The sequence below is a fragment of the Chaetomium tenue genome (assembly GCF_020726465.1).
Source record: "Chaetomium tenue strain MPI-SDFR-AT-0079 chromosome Unknown F5144scaffold_4, whole genome shotgun sequence".
Taxonomy (NCBI): domain Eukaryota; kingdom Fungi; phylum Ascomycota; class Sordariomycetes; order Sordariales; family Chaetomiaceae; genus Chaetomium; species Chaetomium tenue.
This window is the reverse complement of record NW_027117332.1, coordinates 742230-757549: the sequence shown is the minus strand read 5'-3', so window position 1 is coordinate 757549 and position 15320 is coordinate 742230. Positions and strand designations below refer to the sequence as shown.

The following is a 15320-nucleotide window of genomic DNA, read 5'->3' as shown; positions in this document are numbered from 1 at the left end:
ACTCCCAACACCTCCCATCCCACCCCCCACAGCACCGCCCACAGCACCGCCCACACCCGCACCCACACCCCCAACCCCTGAAGCAGAACCACTCCCACCACCCGCCCCATTCCCTTTAACCCTCCCCCACGCCCCCCTCAACTCCCCCACCACCCTCCCCAGTCTCCACCCCGTCTCCCTCTCAATCCTCTCCAACACCCCCAACACCTCATCCTGCTCCCTCACCTCCACCAACGCCGCACTGACCACCGCCAGACTCCGAATCGCGACCGACACGACCCCCCGGTCGCGCGTGTGCGCGACGATGCCGCAGACGTGGTGCGCGTGTAAGAGCTGCGAGTCGCGGTTGGCGCGGCTGTGGTGGGGTTCGAGGGGGTTGAGTTGCGCGAGGAGGCACATGGCGGTGTGGTAGAAGAGGCGGGCGAGTTTGGAGGAGGGTTTGATGAGCCTGGGGAAGTTGGTTAGTGGGATGGTGGTGATGGTGGTGGTGGTGGGTGGTGGTTTGGGCTTGGTTTGGGTTTGGGGGGGAGGGGGAAAGGGAAGTGTAGAGGGAGGGAAGGGGGGTTAAAAGGGGGAGGGGATGTGAAAGGGGAGGGATGAAAGTCAAAAAGGGGCTACTCACCACACGTTGGGAAACAGAGACTTGGACGACGCCTCGGGGAGGTACCCGTACGGGCGCATCGGGCGCGGGCAGTTCAGATTCCAGGCATTGCACATATTCTGCAGCCGCCGCCACTCGGCAAAGCGGTTCTGCAGGCGCACCTGCTCGTCGTGGGGTGACGGCTCCTGGAACTGCGGCGTGTTGGCGCGGAAGTTGGCCACCTTGGCCATGATGTAAAATATGCGGTGTAAGTAGAGCTCCTCCTCGTCAGCCGTTTCGATATTATCGTTCGCCACCGGGACCCCTTCGGCTCGTGCGCTCCAGACGTCGTCGCTCCCGGCCACGCTGCGGCTGCCGCTCCGGCTTGCGGATCCGAGGGTGGCAAACTCCAGGTCCAGCCCCCATTGATCAGGGTCCCAGGCCGTCTGCCAGCCGAACGAGATGCAGCTGAGCACCTCCATGCCGACGTTGACCCAGAAACAGGCAACCCCGAGGCCTGTCGAGGACGCATTCCAGCCACAGTCGCGAATGAGGGCGCGGGTCGAGGCGATATGACCCATTCGATCGGTGGGCCGGTCGGTCATGACATTGTAGGCGGTGAGAACGACAGCAGTGAGGGCGCTCTCGCTAGGACTGCGGTCCCGTGCCTGCTCGCTGAACAGCTGCGTGGTCGCCAGCTTGTAGTAATAGTCTGCCTTCTCGCCGCTGTGCTGCCCTATGAGTGTCAAGTGCCTGGCGCCGCAAGCCAGCAGGGCGTTGAGCAGCATGGGTAGTTTGAGCGCTAGATATGGCACCGTGTTGGCAAAGTGCTTGTCCTTGCTCAGAGCATCCATCCAGATGGACACCTCGTCGATGAAGACCTGCATGAAGTGGATCTCTTCCTCGGTGCTGAGGTAGTCCCGTTCGCCCGTTGTATTCTCGCTCGACGGCGTCATGAGTCCGGTCGGGGTGCTGAGTTGCGGGTTAGAGTTCGCTTGGGGGGCAGGCCGGAATTCGTGTGGTGGTCCCGCAGTCAACCCGTCGCGGTTCCTGATGTTGAGAGTGTGCGACTTTTGCGCTTTGCCGCCGTCAGGGTCATGCAGCGAAGGGAATGTAAAGGTATCCTCGCCAAACCCCCCAAGGCTCATCTGCGACCTCGGTGGGGGCCGAGTGGCTAGCGACGAAGGCTCGAGACTTAGCCGGGCTGACGGGCTGTTGTGGTGGCTCGGTGGTCCGCTGGGCGGAGGCTGCCCGACATGGTGGGGGTGATATTGGTCTCGGACAGTCGGTGCATCCCCACTGCCGCCGATCCCAGATAGAAAATGGCTGGTGGTTTGAGCCTCTAAATGGCCGGTGGTTTGAGCCTCTGATCGCTCCTCCTCCCGACGTGCGTCTAGGTCTGACTCCGGCGGCGGGGAGACGACTTCAGGATACCGTCCGAGGCCCCCGCGGTACTCGGAAGCAATCAACCGGGATTCGTCCAAAATTTGAACTAGCATTCCAGAGTTAGTCCATATGACATCAAACTAGAAAATGTCCGTGACGAACCTGACCATTCGGCGGTCGGGGGTAGTAGACACGGCGGATCCTTGACCTGGATGTCGATAAAATTAAGCCGTATCCCACGCCTGCATTCGCGATTGCTCTTTCGGCAATTGTTGCACTCGGGCACACCCTCGTCGCACTTCAGATGACGTTCCCGGCACGTCAGGCATCCCGTGCGCACCCGCTTAGACTTGCCCGCGGCGGGACTTGCCGAAGCGGCGACCGGCTTCCCTCCACCTCCCCGGCCGATGCTGCTAGTGTCGGCGGCCCTCATGGGCGCAACCGGCGGCGGCGGCGTGGCTCGGTAGTCTGATTCCGAGAGCTGACTACCGCCGGCGAAAAAGGCCCCCGGTGTGCCGTGGCGTCCTCCGACTGGGGAAGCCTCATAGCGGGTGCCGGGGCTGTAGTTGTTACTGGGCGTGGTGTATGGCTGGTCTCCCTCCCCTAGGCGTGGCATTGGAGGTTGAGTCCGGGCACGTAGGGTGTTCCGTGGCTGGCGTGACCGCGATCGCGGCCGACGGGCGGAACTCATGATCAAATGTGGCGCGGACTGTGCCTCCAGGGGTTGTTTCTCTTTGCCAGGGCCCAACAGAAATAGTAAATGATGGACCTGTCAGCGGTCGGTGGTAGGAACAGAAACTCGACGGACCAAAGAGACGAGAGGGTCCGGACACTGAAGGGATGCTACTGATGGACAATGGACACGGGCGCACAGATTCAAGTCGGACGAGGCCATGGGTCCGAGGCCCTGGTGCTGCAACTCGACCGTGGGCCTCCCATCGAGTGGGTGGATGGATGGATGGATGAATGGTTGGATGAATGTGGTCTGGACACAGACGGCAACTATTGTCGCAGTGTGGATAGAGTTGCTGCAAGCCAAGAGTGTTTCCGTTTCAACTCCCTTTTAAGCAATTGACGAAACAAGCGTCAGTTCCCGCACAACCCCCGTTTCCCACGCCGAGTCGCGCGTTGTTTCTGCAGGCTCAACCGAAATCGTGGGGCTGCAGGCGGCTAAACCTGGCATGGCTCGAGCACGGGAATGCTGTGTTACAGGCTAGTAGAGGAAGGAGGCACGGGGGGCAACGAGGATGCAGGTGCAGGGTTGGGGGTGAAGCACTGAAGCACTGAAGCACCAGAAGCAGCAGTTCTCGAGTTGCATTGAGGCAGGGGGGACCAGCTGCTCCTGGAAACCGAGTGTCACCGAGTGGAACACAACACGTAATGATGAAATCCATCCCATGAAGAAAAAAAAAAAAGAAAAAGGAGTATTCGTACTTCGTCCCAAACCCAAACCCGCGGTTGGAGGTACACGAAATAAACTATACAGACAATGGTACATTCAAATGGAAACATGCATCGACTCCATGTGCCGCGGGACGAGCCGCGTGCGTCTGGCATGTTGCCGGTGGTGGAGGGACTGCCCTGTATTGCTGACTCAGCAGCTAGGTGACCCCAGAACCCTGGCCCCAAAGTTTTGCCAGACAACCCGGAAGATCCACCAACCCTCCAACGTCCACGAACTGTTTCCAGACTTGCACCCAATGGCTACCAGGATGCTAGTCCTGTACCTTGATGACGACCTTGCCAACATGGCTGCCCGAGTACAGATAGTCGAACGCGGCGGGCGACTCGTCAAAGGTGAAGACTCGGTCGATGAGCGGGGCGAGGGATACCTTCTTCTCTTCCAAGAAGCGGTTTAGCTCCTCGAAATCCTCCTTGGAGCCCACGCCGATACCCCTGAATCAACCCCAATCAGTACAACGTCTTTGGCAACCACATGCCTTGGGGGCGCGATGACAGGATGACCTACTTCAACTTTGCCGTCTTGGACAGCAACGCCATGATAGCCGCTGCTGGCCAGTCACCGTTGAAACCGGCCAGGAAGCCAACAAGAGATACAGTGCCGCCCCGTTGCCGTAAGAAGCTGATATCTTGCGGAATGGACCCTGGCCCCGTGTTGTTGACCACAAAGTCGACACCCTTGCCGTCCGTAAGGCGCTTGACTTCCGAGACTTGGTCGGAGACGGCCTTGTAGTTGATGCCGCGCACATCAGAGCCGAGCTTCTTCACATCTTCAAGCTTCTTGTCGGAGGAAGATGTGATGATGGGCCGGATGCCCGCAGCAAGGCATATCAGCAGGGCAAACAAACTGACGCCTCCCGTGCCTGGCGCAGTTGGTCAGTCTCTATCCGCCATTATTGTCTGGTAGCCAGATCGGGAAAGTGAGGCACGAACCTTGCAAGAGGGCACTTCTAGGGTTCGCCGCTTTCAGGCCGTCGAGCGCACTCCAAGCTGTGACGCCGGCACACGCGATGGTAGACCCCTGGGATTTGGTGGCACGTTAACCAAACGAACGGTAATAATAGGACAGAGCTAAAAAGGCTGACCTCTTCCCACGACAAGTACTTGGGCAGCTTCACGATGTACTTGTCCTCGAAAATGGCGTACTCGGCAAGAACGCCCTCAACATCGCCACCCAATGCTTTCCCCGGGTCATCACTATCCCCGGTTAGATGTCCGAGATCGAAAATGACGGAAACGTGGTCTCCGATGGCGAAATCTTTCACCGCGGTTCCCGTAGCGGCAACCTCGGCAGCTGCGTCGGAAGCCGGAATGCCACGCTCCATCACTTCCATCGGGTAGCGCCCGTTCAGCATGCCGACATCACGGAAGTTGAGAGAGACGGCATGGATCTTGAGGAGGACATCGTGCGGCCCAAGCTCTCGCGGCAGCTTCTCGGTCGAGGGAGCAATGGTCCTGGGCAGGTCGCCGGTGGTGCGCCTGAACGCCTTGTAGGTCTCGGGGATCGTCATTTTTAGTGAAGTCTGGCAAATCAATGTTATGATGCTTGTGTACCTCAACAACAGATATCTGAACAAGGGATGACGGGTTTATATCAGAAGCGACAAGATGGGATGGAGAGTCTAGAGCACCGGTAAACGGCGGGGTGCCCATATTGGTCATCAAGTCTCCGATGGCATGGAGCTATGATTAATAATCTCTGCAGTGTTGGAAGGCTTGATCAGTTTGGGGGAAGAAGCTTTAACCGTGTCTAGACTACCGAGGTCCCGTTGATGCAGCGGGGAGGCTGCAGAACGGGAAGACACATTCCTCATGTCCCGAGATGAGCCCAAACTAAGGAGATGGGTATGGCTGGAAATAGGGTAACTACTTGGCTTCTCTAACCGTTTCACGGGGAAAACGGTGGTCATGTGGAGGGTCTGGGAAGATAGAGATAATGAGACAAGACAGACTTGACAGAGAATCCCCAGCTACAGAATGTTGGGGGGATGGCCGGTACATCGTTAATTCAAGGCCCCACCATACACCACCGCCGCTCGTGCAGGTCCGGCCAGAACATGGTATCCACAATGTATCTTACAAATACATGGACGCCATGTGCTTCGTCCATGGGTAGCTTTGTACACTAGAGACTAGTATGCATACCTATGGAGTGGAGTGCCATACATAATTGAAAAGTCAAGAAAGGGAACCGTTGCTTTTTGAGCCCTCAACACTTCCGATGACGTCATTCATGGTTAATGGTTCGGTTCATGGAATCGGAGTCGGGCAGACTTCTCTTACACGGTTCAAATTCGGCTTAGCGTGGCCTTGGACGGCGAAGTTTAACACTTCAATTGCTGAGTGCTGGAAGGAATCCACTTTCCAGGTTAGTTACCTATTTCCAAACCTCGCTTCCCCACAACAGCAGTCACTTCTCAGTTACCTCAGCAGTCACCCTCACTAACATTACAAGATGGCCACTGATGGGCGACCCGCGCAGCCCAAATCCATCCTGCGCGGGCACAAGGCCCAAGTGCACGCTGCAGCCTTCGTGCGAGGAAACGACCGGCTCTTGACCGGCGATGCAGACGGTTTTGTTGTCGCATGGGATATCACTACCATGCGCCCAAAGGCGGTATGGCAGGCTCATGGTAGCGCCATATTGGGAATCGCTGGTTGGGGAAACGACCGGTTGATCACGTAGGTGGATGTTGTGTTTGGTGTTTGGTGCCCGGCACCCGTCAAGCATTGAGCATTGACAGATAAATACTGAGACGAGAATTCGGCAGTCATGGAAGAGACAACAAATTCATAGTGTGGAAATTCACGGCAGAGGAAGAAAGTGGCCTGAGTAAGAAGTTGCCCTTGGACCCGACCTCCGAGACGCGGCCCCAGCCATGGATCCTGTACATGCTCGAGGTCAACACCATGAACTTTTGTTCATTCTCCCATTGCCCCGTTTCTCCCGGGTCGGGTGCTGCATCACCCGAGATCCTAGTCGCAGTGCCCAACACCCTGGCTTCTGAAGCCGTGAGTATCCCAACCACCTGGCCTGGCACAGCAGCTGATCAAGGCACTAGATCGACATCTTCCATCTACCCTCGCAAGCCCGGCAACACACGGTAAAGCTGGGCGAAAAGAACGGGATGGTCATGGCCCTCTCGTTGTTTCACCTAGGCCAGACCTTGACACTCGTCGCCGGCTACGAGAACGGCGCAGCCACGGTAGCGCAGCTCGGCGACCACGGCAACTGGGCCGTGAGGTACCATGCCAAGTGCCACTCCCAGCCGGTCCTCTCACTCGACGTGTCCCCCAACAGGGACTACTTCCTCACCTCCAGCGCCGACGCCATCATCGCCAAGCACCCTCTCCCGGCGCCCTCGCCAACGATCCAAACACCCCAACCCAACACCACCCCCAGCATCCCCCCACCACCAGCAAGAGAACCCAACAACCCAACAACAACAACAACACCGCCAAAATCCCTCCTCACCGCCGCCCTCACCACCAATCCCCAATCCAACCCCTCACCCAACACCCCCCCAAACCCCCTAAGCAACGAACCTCACAGCCAAACCCCCCTCAAAACGAACAACACGCGCCACGCCGGCCAACAATCCCTACGCATCCGTTCCGACGGCCGTGTGTTTGCCACAGCCGGGTGGGACGCCCGCGTGCGTGTGTACTCGGCGCGGACGCTGGCTGAGGTGGCGGTGCTGAAGTGGCATGGGGTGGGGTGTTATGCTGTTGCTTTTGCGACTATGGCTGCGGCTGAGGGGGCTGAGGGCGAGGGAGGGGGTGGGGGTGGTGGTGGTGCTACGGATGCTGATGAGGATGCGGTGGTTGCTATGAAGGGGGAGGGGGGGGGGAAGGTGGGGTCACAACAGCAGCAGGAGCAGGGGAAGCTGGGCCAGCAGAGTAAGGAGGTGGTGGTGGTGCCCAAGCTGGTCGACGTCACGGTGCGGGAGAAGAGGGAGCGGTTGGCGAGGGAGGGGCATTGGCTGGCTGCGGGGAGCAAGGATGGTAAGGTTAGCTTGTGGGATGTGTTTTAGGTGCGGAAATAGTCGTCAAGTCATGGATGAGTGTATAGAAGAAGCCTAAGTTATTGAGAATACCTCAAGCTCCTTCCAGCCTTTTTCTTTTTCATGAAACTCTGTTGTAAAAAATACATCAGAAGATTGCACGACCCAAGTTGAATCGAACAAACAGGATGTGGTCATTCGCCAGCCCCGGTGCCATGTCTTGCTTCCGAGGGGGGAATCGACTAGGTTCACATCCTCACCACCGCACTAAGAACGGTCTGCCGTAGGATCTGTCGGAAACTAGCGCCAACAACGCAATCTATATAGCCTGGTTTGACCATGGCCACCAATTCCCTGCCCCGGCAAAACAACGATCGAAACCCAAGGGCCTAATCCGAGTAAACAAACAGGCAGTTTATTTTAATACATCTACCCTCTGTCCACTTCTCAGCCACCCGCCTTCTATAGCAGACACTAATACATTAGACTACAATATGCAACACAACACGCCTTTGGTATCCTAACCGATATCGAACTCCGCCCACCAAGAAAAAAATACACCACACGTACCCCTACCCTCCCAAACAACCCCGCCACAACAACCCTACAAATGCGCCCTCCCCTCCAACTTCCGCTTCCTCTCCTGCTCCCTCACCGTCCGACTCAGACTCCTCTCATCCTCACTACTCAACCGCGCCGGCACCGCCGCCTTGCCCTTCCCCTTCCCCTTGCCCTTCTTCCCCGTCTCCCCCTCCACAGCCTCCTCAAACAGCTTCCGCCCGAGCTCATTCGTCAGGCGCAGCACGCGCGAGCTGACGGTGGCGCCGTCGCGCCGGTTCTTGCCCTCCCGCCGGCTCGACGCAATCTTCTCGGTGAAGTCCCACAGCCGGCCCGCCGGCAGCAGCTCGCCCGTCTCCGCGTCGCGCCCGGGCCGCCACTCGGGCGCGATGCGCAGCCGTGGTGGGATGCGTGTGTCCTTGGACTTGACCACCTGGATGATCCCTTCCTCGGCGAAGCGCTGGTAGGAGTTTTTGAGGGTTTCTTTGTTGACGGCTTCAAAGTAGGAGAGGTCGCCTTGGTGGTAGAGGGTTTTGCCTAGCTGTGAACGTAACAAGAAATGGTTAGCTAGTTGAATGGGTGTGGTTCAGAGACTCAAACGTACCAGTTGCGCGCTGTCCTGTGCCTTGGACACCTGCACCCAAATATCATCCTTCTGCCCCGCCGGCGGAACCAGGCCCATAAGCGAGACGGCCGCCAGCCAGCTTGCCTCGATGAACGGCCAGATCAGGAAGCAGTAGAAATCAAAGTTCTCCCGCCCGGCGGCTCGCTCTGCGCCAGACAGTCCAACCTTCGTGATAGCCCCCTCCTCATCCCGCTCAAGGAGGATAACGTTGTCGGCTTCGAGGCCGAGGAGTGTCCTTTCAAGATTGGTTGCGAGGCCCTCGCCTGAGTAAATGAACTCGCCGCGGAATAAAGATGACAGGAACAGGACTTGATCAGACAAGTCACGATACGGAATGTCCTGGATGCTCGGCCCGCCTCCCTGCTTCACCTTCGTGTATAACGCAGTCGCGACTAGCGTTTCCGAGATAAAGAGGTGGATGGTCATGTTGCGGTAAAAAGACAGTTGGAAGCGGTCCACGGCGTAGTATGTTGGCTCCGGGAGGCCCTCGACGACGCCCACGAGATCCTTTCCTAGTACGTCCAAACCTCGCTGGACGACGTCCGAGAGTGGTGCATTGCCAAAGTGGGCGACCCTCCCGCCTTTGGCTCTTACTCTGTTGGTCAGCCACTCCACGCGCAAGATGAGCTCCCTTCGCCCAACACCACGGCCACGGAGGGTCAGTAAAACGGTCCCAATCAACGCCGTGGGCATCACCACCGAGACGGCATTGATGTCGGCCAACACCTTGTATCCGAGTGTCCGCAGCAGTTTTTGGCGGAGCATCTGGTTCTTCATGTCCCTCCAGTCGACGTTGATTGCCGACGGCATCTTGGACAACCTCGAAAGCTGTTCGTCGATAAACCCCCTCAAGCTCCATGGCTCGTGGAACCGCACGTCAACCCTTCCCAGCCGGAGAGAGAGGATACTAGACCCCCCCGTGAGAAAGTCGGCCAGGTTCTCCTTCTTCTTTGGTACACCCAGCAGTTCTGTAACGTAGCCCTCGGTTTCGATCACCTTGTCGTATTGGGTGCTGACGGGGCAGATAATGGCGTCCTCGACCCGCCCTGAGAGAAGACTGTCGAGCACAAAATTGAGGATCCCGAACTTGGGCGGAAGCAACTTCCCTGTCCGTGACCGGCCGCCCTCAATGAAGCACTCGAGGTTGTAGCCACCTTGGAGTATGACGTCAATGTAGGTTTGGACTAGAGTGGAGTAAAGCTGGTCGTCGCCAAAGGACCGGCGGATGTACATGGCACCTTGGCATAATCAGCATTAACCAGCATCAAACACGGCGGAGCACTTACCGGCGTGTTGCAAAAAGCTCCCAACTACCGGGAAATTCAGGTTATCACCGGCCACTACAACGGGAAGGGCCAATCCTAGCCTGTAGCAGAGCAGCTGCAAAGAGACGTAGTCGACATGCGACCTATGACACGGCAGAAAGATGATGCTCTGCTTCTTCCGCGCCGCCTCCTCGGCGACACTCCTCAGCCGCAACACCTCCTCGCTCGACACATGGATCCCCTGATGGTACGCCCGGAGCAGCAGCTGCGTGACCAAATAGTACGCGCCCCGGATGAACGGCTTGCTGTCAAACTTGCAGATCATGTTGTCCGCCAGCTTCTCGGCCACCTCCTGCAGGTTCTGGACGAGCGCGGCGCGGCGGCGTGCCTTTTTCGCCGCGAGATCGCTGTCGCTCCCGTTGAGCAAACCTTCTTTCTCCTCGACGGCGACGCGCATGTCGGCGAGCTGCGCGATCTTGGTCTGTAACAGGGTCGCTGACATCATCTCCGTCTTAATATGCTCCGAAAAGCCCGAGTAAAAGATGGGCTGGCCAATGACGTCGTCGTAGGCGCGCCAGCCGGTGCCGGAGACGTAGAGGGATACCTCGCGGAGGAACCTGGGAAGCCAATTAGGTCGGGGGCAAAAGAAAGGTCATCAGGGGTGGTGGCGTACCGCAATGGCTCAGAGCGGAAGCGCGCCATGTTCTTCATGAGGGCTTCTTCCTTGCCCTCTCTAGTGTGTTCTGGCTCAACAAAGCCGCTGGGCTGGAGGGTGATGCGGTCGCCCAATATGCGCAAATCGGGCGCCGAGTCATGGCGGTCGTCTGGAGCCATGGCGCGGTTTATGACCGTGGTTCTGGACGGCAGACTAAGTAGTGTGTTCCCTTTTCTTTCCTCTATCGTTCGATTGATGAGCTGGATGCCGTATCCTTCGTCGACTTCCGTTATCTCGGTAGAAGCGAATCGTGGTGTTGGAAGGCAAGGAAGGTCCGTGGCCGGCGCATTCTGAAGTTGGAAATTGGGAAGACGGATCAAATGCCGGCGCTTTCCTCTGGTTCCCGAGGTTGGACTTTCCAGGGGGACATGGGCAGTCTGCCGACAAGGGTGCCGCATGGTCTGGGGTCGTGGAGGGGTCGTGGGGTTCCAGAACCGAGGGCATCTAGGCCTAAGACAGCCTAGCGCGGGGCGAGGAATGCAGCTAAACAGCCAAGCTCAAAAGCTCGCAGCGCTGTGACCAAACTTTTAGGTGATGGACAAAAAGTCCCAGAAAGCACCAAACACCAAAACACCATCCTCCCAACAACCCACAACCTCCCCAACCCCCAACCATGGACACAAAACGCCCCAAAGACCAGCCCATCGCCGCGATCCTCCTCTCCCGCGCGCACGACCCCGACGACGCAACCCGCATCTTCACCGAAAAGATCCAACAACGCCCTCTCTTCCTGACCCCCTCCTCCCCACCCCCCTCCAACGCGCGCGCCGCCCGCCGCCGCGCCCAAGAAAAGAAAAAACAGCAGCGCAAGAAGGCACTCAAGCCCAAACCACTCTCCGCGACCCAGCGCCGCCGCCTCGGCCTCTACGACGTGCCGCCCGCGGCGCAGCGCTACGCGCTCTTCGAGCCGCTGCACCAGTTGTGGTTGGGGTATGTCCGGGAGATTTTGGGGAGCGAGGTCTACACGGGCGGTGAGGGCGCGGCGGCGAAGTTGGCGAGCGCGGATTTTCATGGGGCCGGGGTGGAGGTGGTGCGGAGTGGGTGTGTGAGTCGGGTGGGGATTCGGGGGATTGTGGTGAAGGACTCGAGGTTTGCGTTGGAGGTGGTCACGAGGAGGGATGTGCTGAAGTTGGTGCCGAAGGAGGGGACCGTGTTTCGGTTTGAGGTGCCGGTGCCGGTGCCGGTGTCGGGTTTGGGGGAGAAGGAGGGTGAGAAAGAGGGGGAGGTGCAGATGTCGACGATGGTGTTTGAGATCCATGGGGAGCAGTTCCAGTTCCGGTCGGCTGATCGCGCGTCGAGGAAGTTCAGGGCACACTTTTCCAAGAAGCTGTGAGGGGTGACGGAGGAAACAGCTTCTTCTTGGGGGGGCGCCATGATCCCCTCCGAACCGAGTAATCGCCGTGTCCGCGTCATCCAGTAACACGAGACAACGGGATATTCATCGGCACACCGACTTCAAGTCAGAGGTAGGTTTGCATCCTCATAAATCTCGTTTCTCGCTTGTATTAACCACAGTTCGTCAGGGCTGCCAGCCGAAATCGCGGTTGACAATTTGAGCATCCATGTGGCCAAGGAGTCAAGGATAGCTAATGCCTAAGTACAGCACCCGCGGAGCCTCGATCTAAGCGCGTGTAATAAAAGAGGGTTCAGCTAAAATGGGGGTTGGTCAAAAGGCCGATCACCAACGGCTTGAGGAATCTGTTTTGTACCGACATAGGGGGCCTGTGTGTGGGTCCGTAGGTCTGTGGACGCAAACCGCAATCATGGTGATGGCGGGTTGGAGGCAACTCGCCACAAAGACACCGTACACAGTTCAAGATCAATAAAAATAATAACGAACACACTTGCCTCCCAAAAGAGAGGGGCCAAGATTGTATTTTGCCTCAAACCTTCAGGTTGTGAACTGAAAATATCTCGAATAATAAGAATGAATGGTGTTCAGGGGGTGAAAGTGAACGAGGCAAACAAATCACTCAGGGGTCGAACTAGTGACCTCCTCGGCCTTGAACTGCCTTCGATGGCAAGAGAAGAAAGAAGGCCGGGCTAGCTCCCTAACACAGGGCTGATTGATACATGGCTAGAAAAAAAAAAAAGAAAGAAAAAAAGACATAAAAGTAAGGAAAAATGTCAAAAGTAACTTTGTGGTCTTTCAACCACCTTCGCTCGATCCACCCAGGGGTCGAACCTGGAACCTCCTGATGTACCTACTTGATCTCCGAAGAGAGTCATCGTAGTCAGACGCTCTGCCATTGAGCCAGCGGACCTGCCATTGCTTTGTTGAAAGCTCTCGGTTAAGTTTCCGGCTATTATGCGAGGAATTGTGCGAGCGGGGTGGACTTGGCGAATCGGATGCTCAGTTCGAGTCGTACAAGGGCCCTCATGCGCGAAATCTTTGTGTGGGCGAAGGTCAAGGGCAGGGGTAGGGTACGACGTTCGGATGGATCGGTTTGGCACGGCTGGCTGGCTTGCTGACTCGCCATTTGGCGGCCTTTGAGATCTCTGCTTGGCATGACTGCCACTGTCTGCTACCTAGGGACAACACTGGATTCAGGAGATTCTGGGTTCGATAGCATGTCTAGTTCCTTCGTCTCACGTCTCCGGGCAAGGACACTGACAGCGAGCCTGGGAAGCCGCGGAGGAACCACTCCTCTAGGCAGCACAACAGGTTCACAAGTATCGAGCTTCTTAGTATCTGTTGGCTTGTAAGTCCATCTGCCAAAGACACGCGAAAGCATATCTAAAGTTCTATTTCATATGCGCATGTACAAAAAAGCACGCCAGTGCCAACCCCTCAGCCCGAGCACATCTATGAGCTCGCTAACACACGCTGAAATAAATAAACCGAATACGCCGAACAATGCAAAAGCCATGCGAACTTGCTGGATGGAAACTCCTACTCGTCGTGTGGGGGGAGGATGATGTTGTCGAGTAGGCGGACGCGTGGTCCCTGGCCGTAGCCGAGATCTTCACCTTCACGTATGCCTTCGAGGGGCAACATCCATATCGCTCCACTGAGGATGCCTCCCTTCGCACCATCCACCACTTCTAGCTCCTCCATCGTGTCGACGTCAGAAAGCGAGAGGTAGTCCACCTGGATCTGCGTCCTTCTCTCCGGCCCCTGCGCCACCTGTACCCCTTGTACCTGCTTGATGTATAGCTTCGCCCGGCCGAGGACGGCAGCACGATCTCGCGCACCACTCTTGTATGCATCCTCGGCAAGCTTGAGCGCGTCGTACAACACCGTAGCCCGCGCCCTCCTCCTCTCGCCCAGGTAAACGTTCCTGGAACTCAGCGCAAGCCCGTCCTCGGCGCGCGTTGTAGGGACCACGACGACTTCCAGGGGAAGCATAAAGTCCCGCACCATCTTCTTGATCAGCACCGTCTGCTGCACATCCTTCTGCCCAAAATACACGCGCGTCGGCTGCACAATGTTGAACAGCTTCATGCAGACCGTGGCAACACCGCGGAAAAAGGTCGGGCGCGACTTGCCCTCCAGGATGTCGCCCAAGGGCGTGATAGTAACAAAGCTCCCCGTGCTAGCCAACTCCTGGCCCGGGAAGCCGGACGGGTACATCTCGCCGGTGGTCGGATGGAACAAGGCGCTGATGCGTCCCAGATTGTTCCCGTCGTCGGCGAGCTCCCGGTCGAGCTTGATCAGCGCCTCGATGTCGGCATCCCAGGTCACCGGATACGACGCGAAGTCCTCGCTCACGCCGAACTGGGCTGGGTTGAGGAAGATCGAGACAACGACGTGGTGGTTCTCGCGCGCAGCGGCGCGGATCAGCGACAGGTGGCCCTCGTGCAGGGCACCCATAGTGGGGATGAAGGCGACGGATCGCTGGTCGAGCAGGAGCCGCTGGCGCCAGCGGCGCAAGGTGGAGACTTTCTCGAAAATGCGGATCGAGGAGGCTCGGAGCTTGCCGCCGTCCGGGATGGACGAGGGTGAGCCTGGAGGGGAACATCGACTAGCCATTGTACGTGTAGGTTGTGAGGTTGGACGAATCGGTGGAGCTCGTGGTGGATAATGCTGTCTAGTAATGGAAACGGAGGGTAGCTGGGCAGGGAGTGAAGCACGCGAGCAAAGAGAGTTGATGATGGAGGGGCGGGCGGTTTGCCGAAGGAGGGGTAGCGTTAGCTGCATCGGGGCGGCTGGGCCCCAGAAGGTGGCTATGTGTACCAGAAATTCAAAAGAGAGGAAAGTCCGAATGGCATGGCCACGGTTGCCGGCGCGATCATGGAGCGGGTTTTATTCGACGAGATGCATCCTGTGATAGTTTCTGCGGCGGAGTTTTGAGGACGATCCCGAAGGTCGCTTCTCCATGCTGCAGGGTCTCGGCGTTGTCAGCTGCAGCCAAGACATCTGGGCAGGGGTTGAGCGACAGGGGCCGGCAGCCGGGGAATCTTCTCTGGGGCCATCCATCAATTCCATCAGAGAAAACCAGCCAATTCCTCCCTTGAATTTGGAGAGGAAAAAAGACCAAAAAGAGAAAATGGAAAAAGTAAATAAATAAATATGAAAGGAAGGCGAAGAAAGATCTAAAAGGATACCTATCCTCAAAGTCGAGGCAATCAAACCCCTTCTCGCAGAAAGAAAAAAACACAACCTAGTGCTTCATACCACTAACCCATCGCACCCATCACCACCTCACGCAACTCCCTCTCCCCTCCCACCCCCATACCCCGTCCCATTCCCAAACCAGCCCGTATACTGCCACCCAGCAGCCCC

The 15320-nt window shown here is 57.5% G+C and overlaps 5 protein-coding genes and 1 non-coding gene across 6 annotated transcripts; 2 read left to right on the top strand and 4 right to left on the bottom strand.

Annotated features, from left to right (window-relative positions):
- Positions 1–618: 618 nt before the first annotated feature.
- Positions 619–4938, bottom strand: F5144DRAFT_592470 (uncharacterized protein; the record flags this gene model as incomplete). The annotated part of the gene is made up of 10 exons (XM_066790365.1): positions 619–2072; positions 2129–2569; positions 2736–2809; positions 2839–2898; positions 2958–2968; positions 3069–3179; positions 3694–3862; positions 3936–4290; positions 4361–4448; positions 4513–4938. 10 exons carry the CDS (start codon positions 4936–4938, stop codon positions 619–621), a joined length of 3189 nt encoding a protein of 1062 aa, XP_066642603.1.
- Positions 4939–5882: 944 nt separating this feature from the next.
- Positions 5883–7461, top strand: F5144DRAFT_488476 (WD40-repeat-containing domain protein; the record flags this gene model as incomplete). The annotated part of the gene is made up of 3 exons (XM_066785664.1): positions 5883–6109; positions 6199–6439; positions 6490–7461. The coding sequence occupies 3 exons, from the start codon at positions 5883–5885 to the stop codon at positions 7459–7461; spliced, it is 1440 nt and encodes a 479-aa protein (XP_066642602.1).
- Positions 7462–7791: 330 nt separating this feature from the next.
- Positions 7792–10989, bottom strand: F5144DRAFT_511027 (uncharacterized protein). The gene is made up of 4 exons (XM_066786543.1): positions 10553–10989; positions 9901–10496; positions 8594–9852; positions 7792–8530 (listed from the first exon to the last, which is right to left on the bottom strand). The coding sequence occupies exons 1-4, from the start codon at positions 10711–10713 to the stop codon at positions 8036–8038; spliced, it is 2511 nt and encodes an 836-aa protein (XP_066642601.1). The 5' UTR covers positions 10714–10989; the 3' UTR covers positions 7792–8035.
- Positions 10990–12138, top strand: F5144DRAFT_571167 (Rof/RNase P-like protein). Its single transcript, XM_066788818.1, has one exon. It carries the CDS (start codon positions 11208–11210, stop codon positions 11925–11927), a length of 720 nt encoding a protein of 239 aa, XP_066642600.1. The 5' UTR covers positions 10990–11207; the 3' UTR covers positions 11928–12138.
- A 620-nt stretch (positions 12139–12758) lies between these two features.
- Positions 12759–12858, bottom strand: F5144DRAFT_t91. Its single transcript has one exon. It is a non-coding gene; the product is annotated as a tRNA-Arg (tRNA).
- A 187-nt stretch (positions 12859–13045) lies between these two features.
- On the bottom strand, positions 13046–14939 carry F5144DRAFT_571163 (uncharacterized protein). Its single transcript, XM_066788817.1, has one exon. It carries the CDS (start codon positions 14733–14735, stop codon positions 13488–13490), a length of 1248 nt encoding a protein of 415 aa, XP_066642599.1. The 5' UTR covers positions 14736–14939; the 3' UTR covers positions 13046–13487.
- Positions 14940–15320: the final 381 nt, after the last annotated feature.

What these genes read in the sequence shown, in the direction of transcription:
- F5144DRAFT_571163 (XM_066788817.1), bottom strand. Translation starts at nt 14,735, where the DNA reads ATGCAGCTAACGCTACCCCTCCTTCGGCAAACCGCCCGCCCCTCCATC.
- F5144DRAFT_571167 (XM_066788818.1), top strand. Translation starts at nt 11,208, where the DNA reads ATGGACACAAAACGCCCCAAAGACCAGCCCATCGCCGCGATCCTCCTC.
- F5144DRAFT_511027 (XM_066786543.1), bottom strand. Translation starts at nt 10,713, where the DNA reads ATGGCTCCAGACGACCGCCATGACTCGGCGCCCGATTTGCGCATATTG. An exon ending in TTCCGCTCTGAGCCATTGCG is followed by an intron (nt 10,497 to 10,552) that starts GTACGCCACCAC and finishes TTGGCTTCCCAG; the next exon opens with GTTCCTCCGCGAGGTATCCC. An exon ending in CACAGGACAGCGCGCAACTG is followed by an intron (nt 8,531 to 8,593) that starts GTACGTTTGAGT and finishes TTACGTTCACAG; the next exon opens with CTAGGCAAAACCCTCTACCA.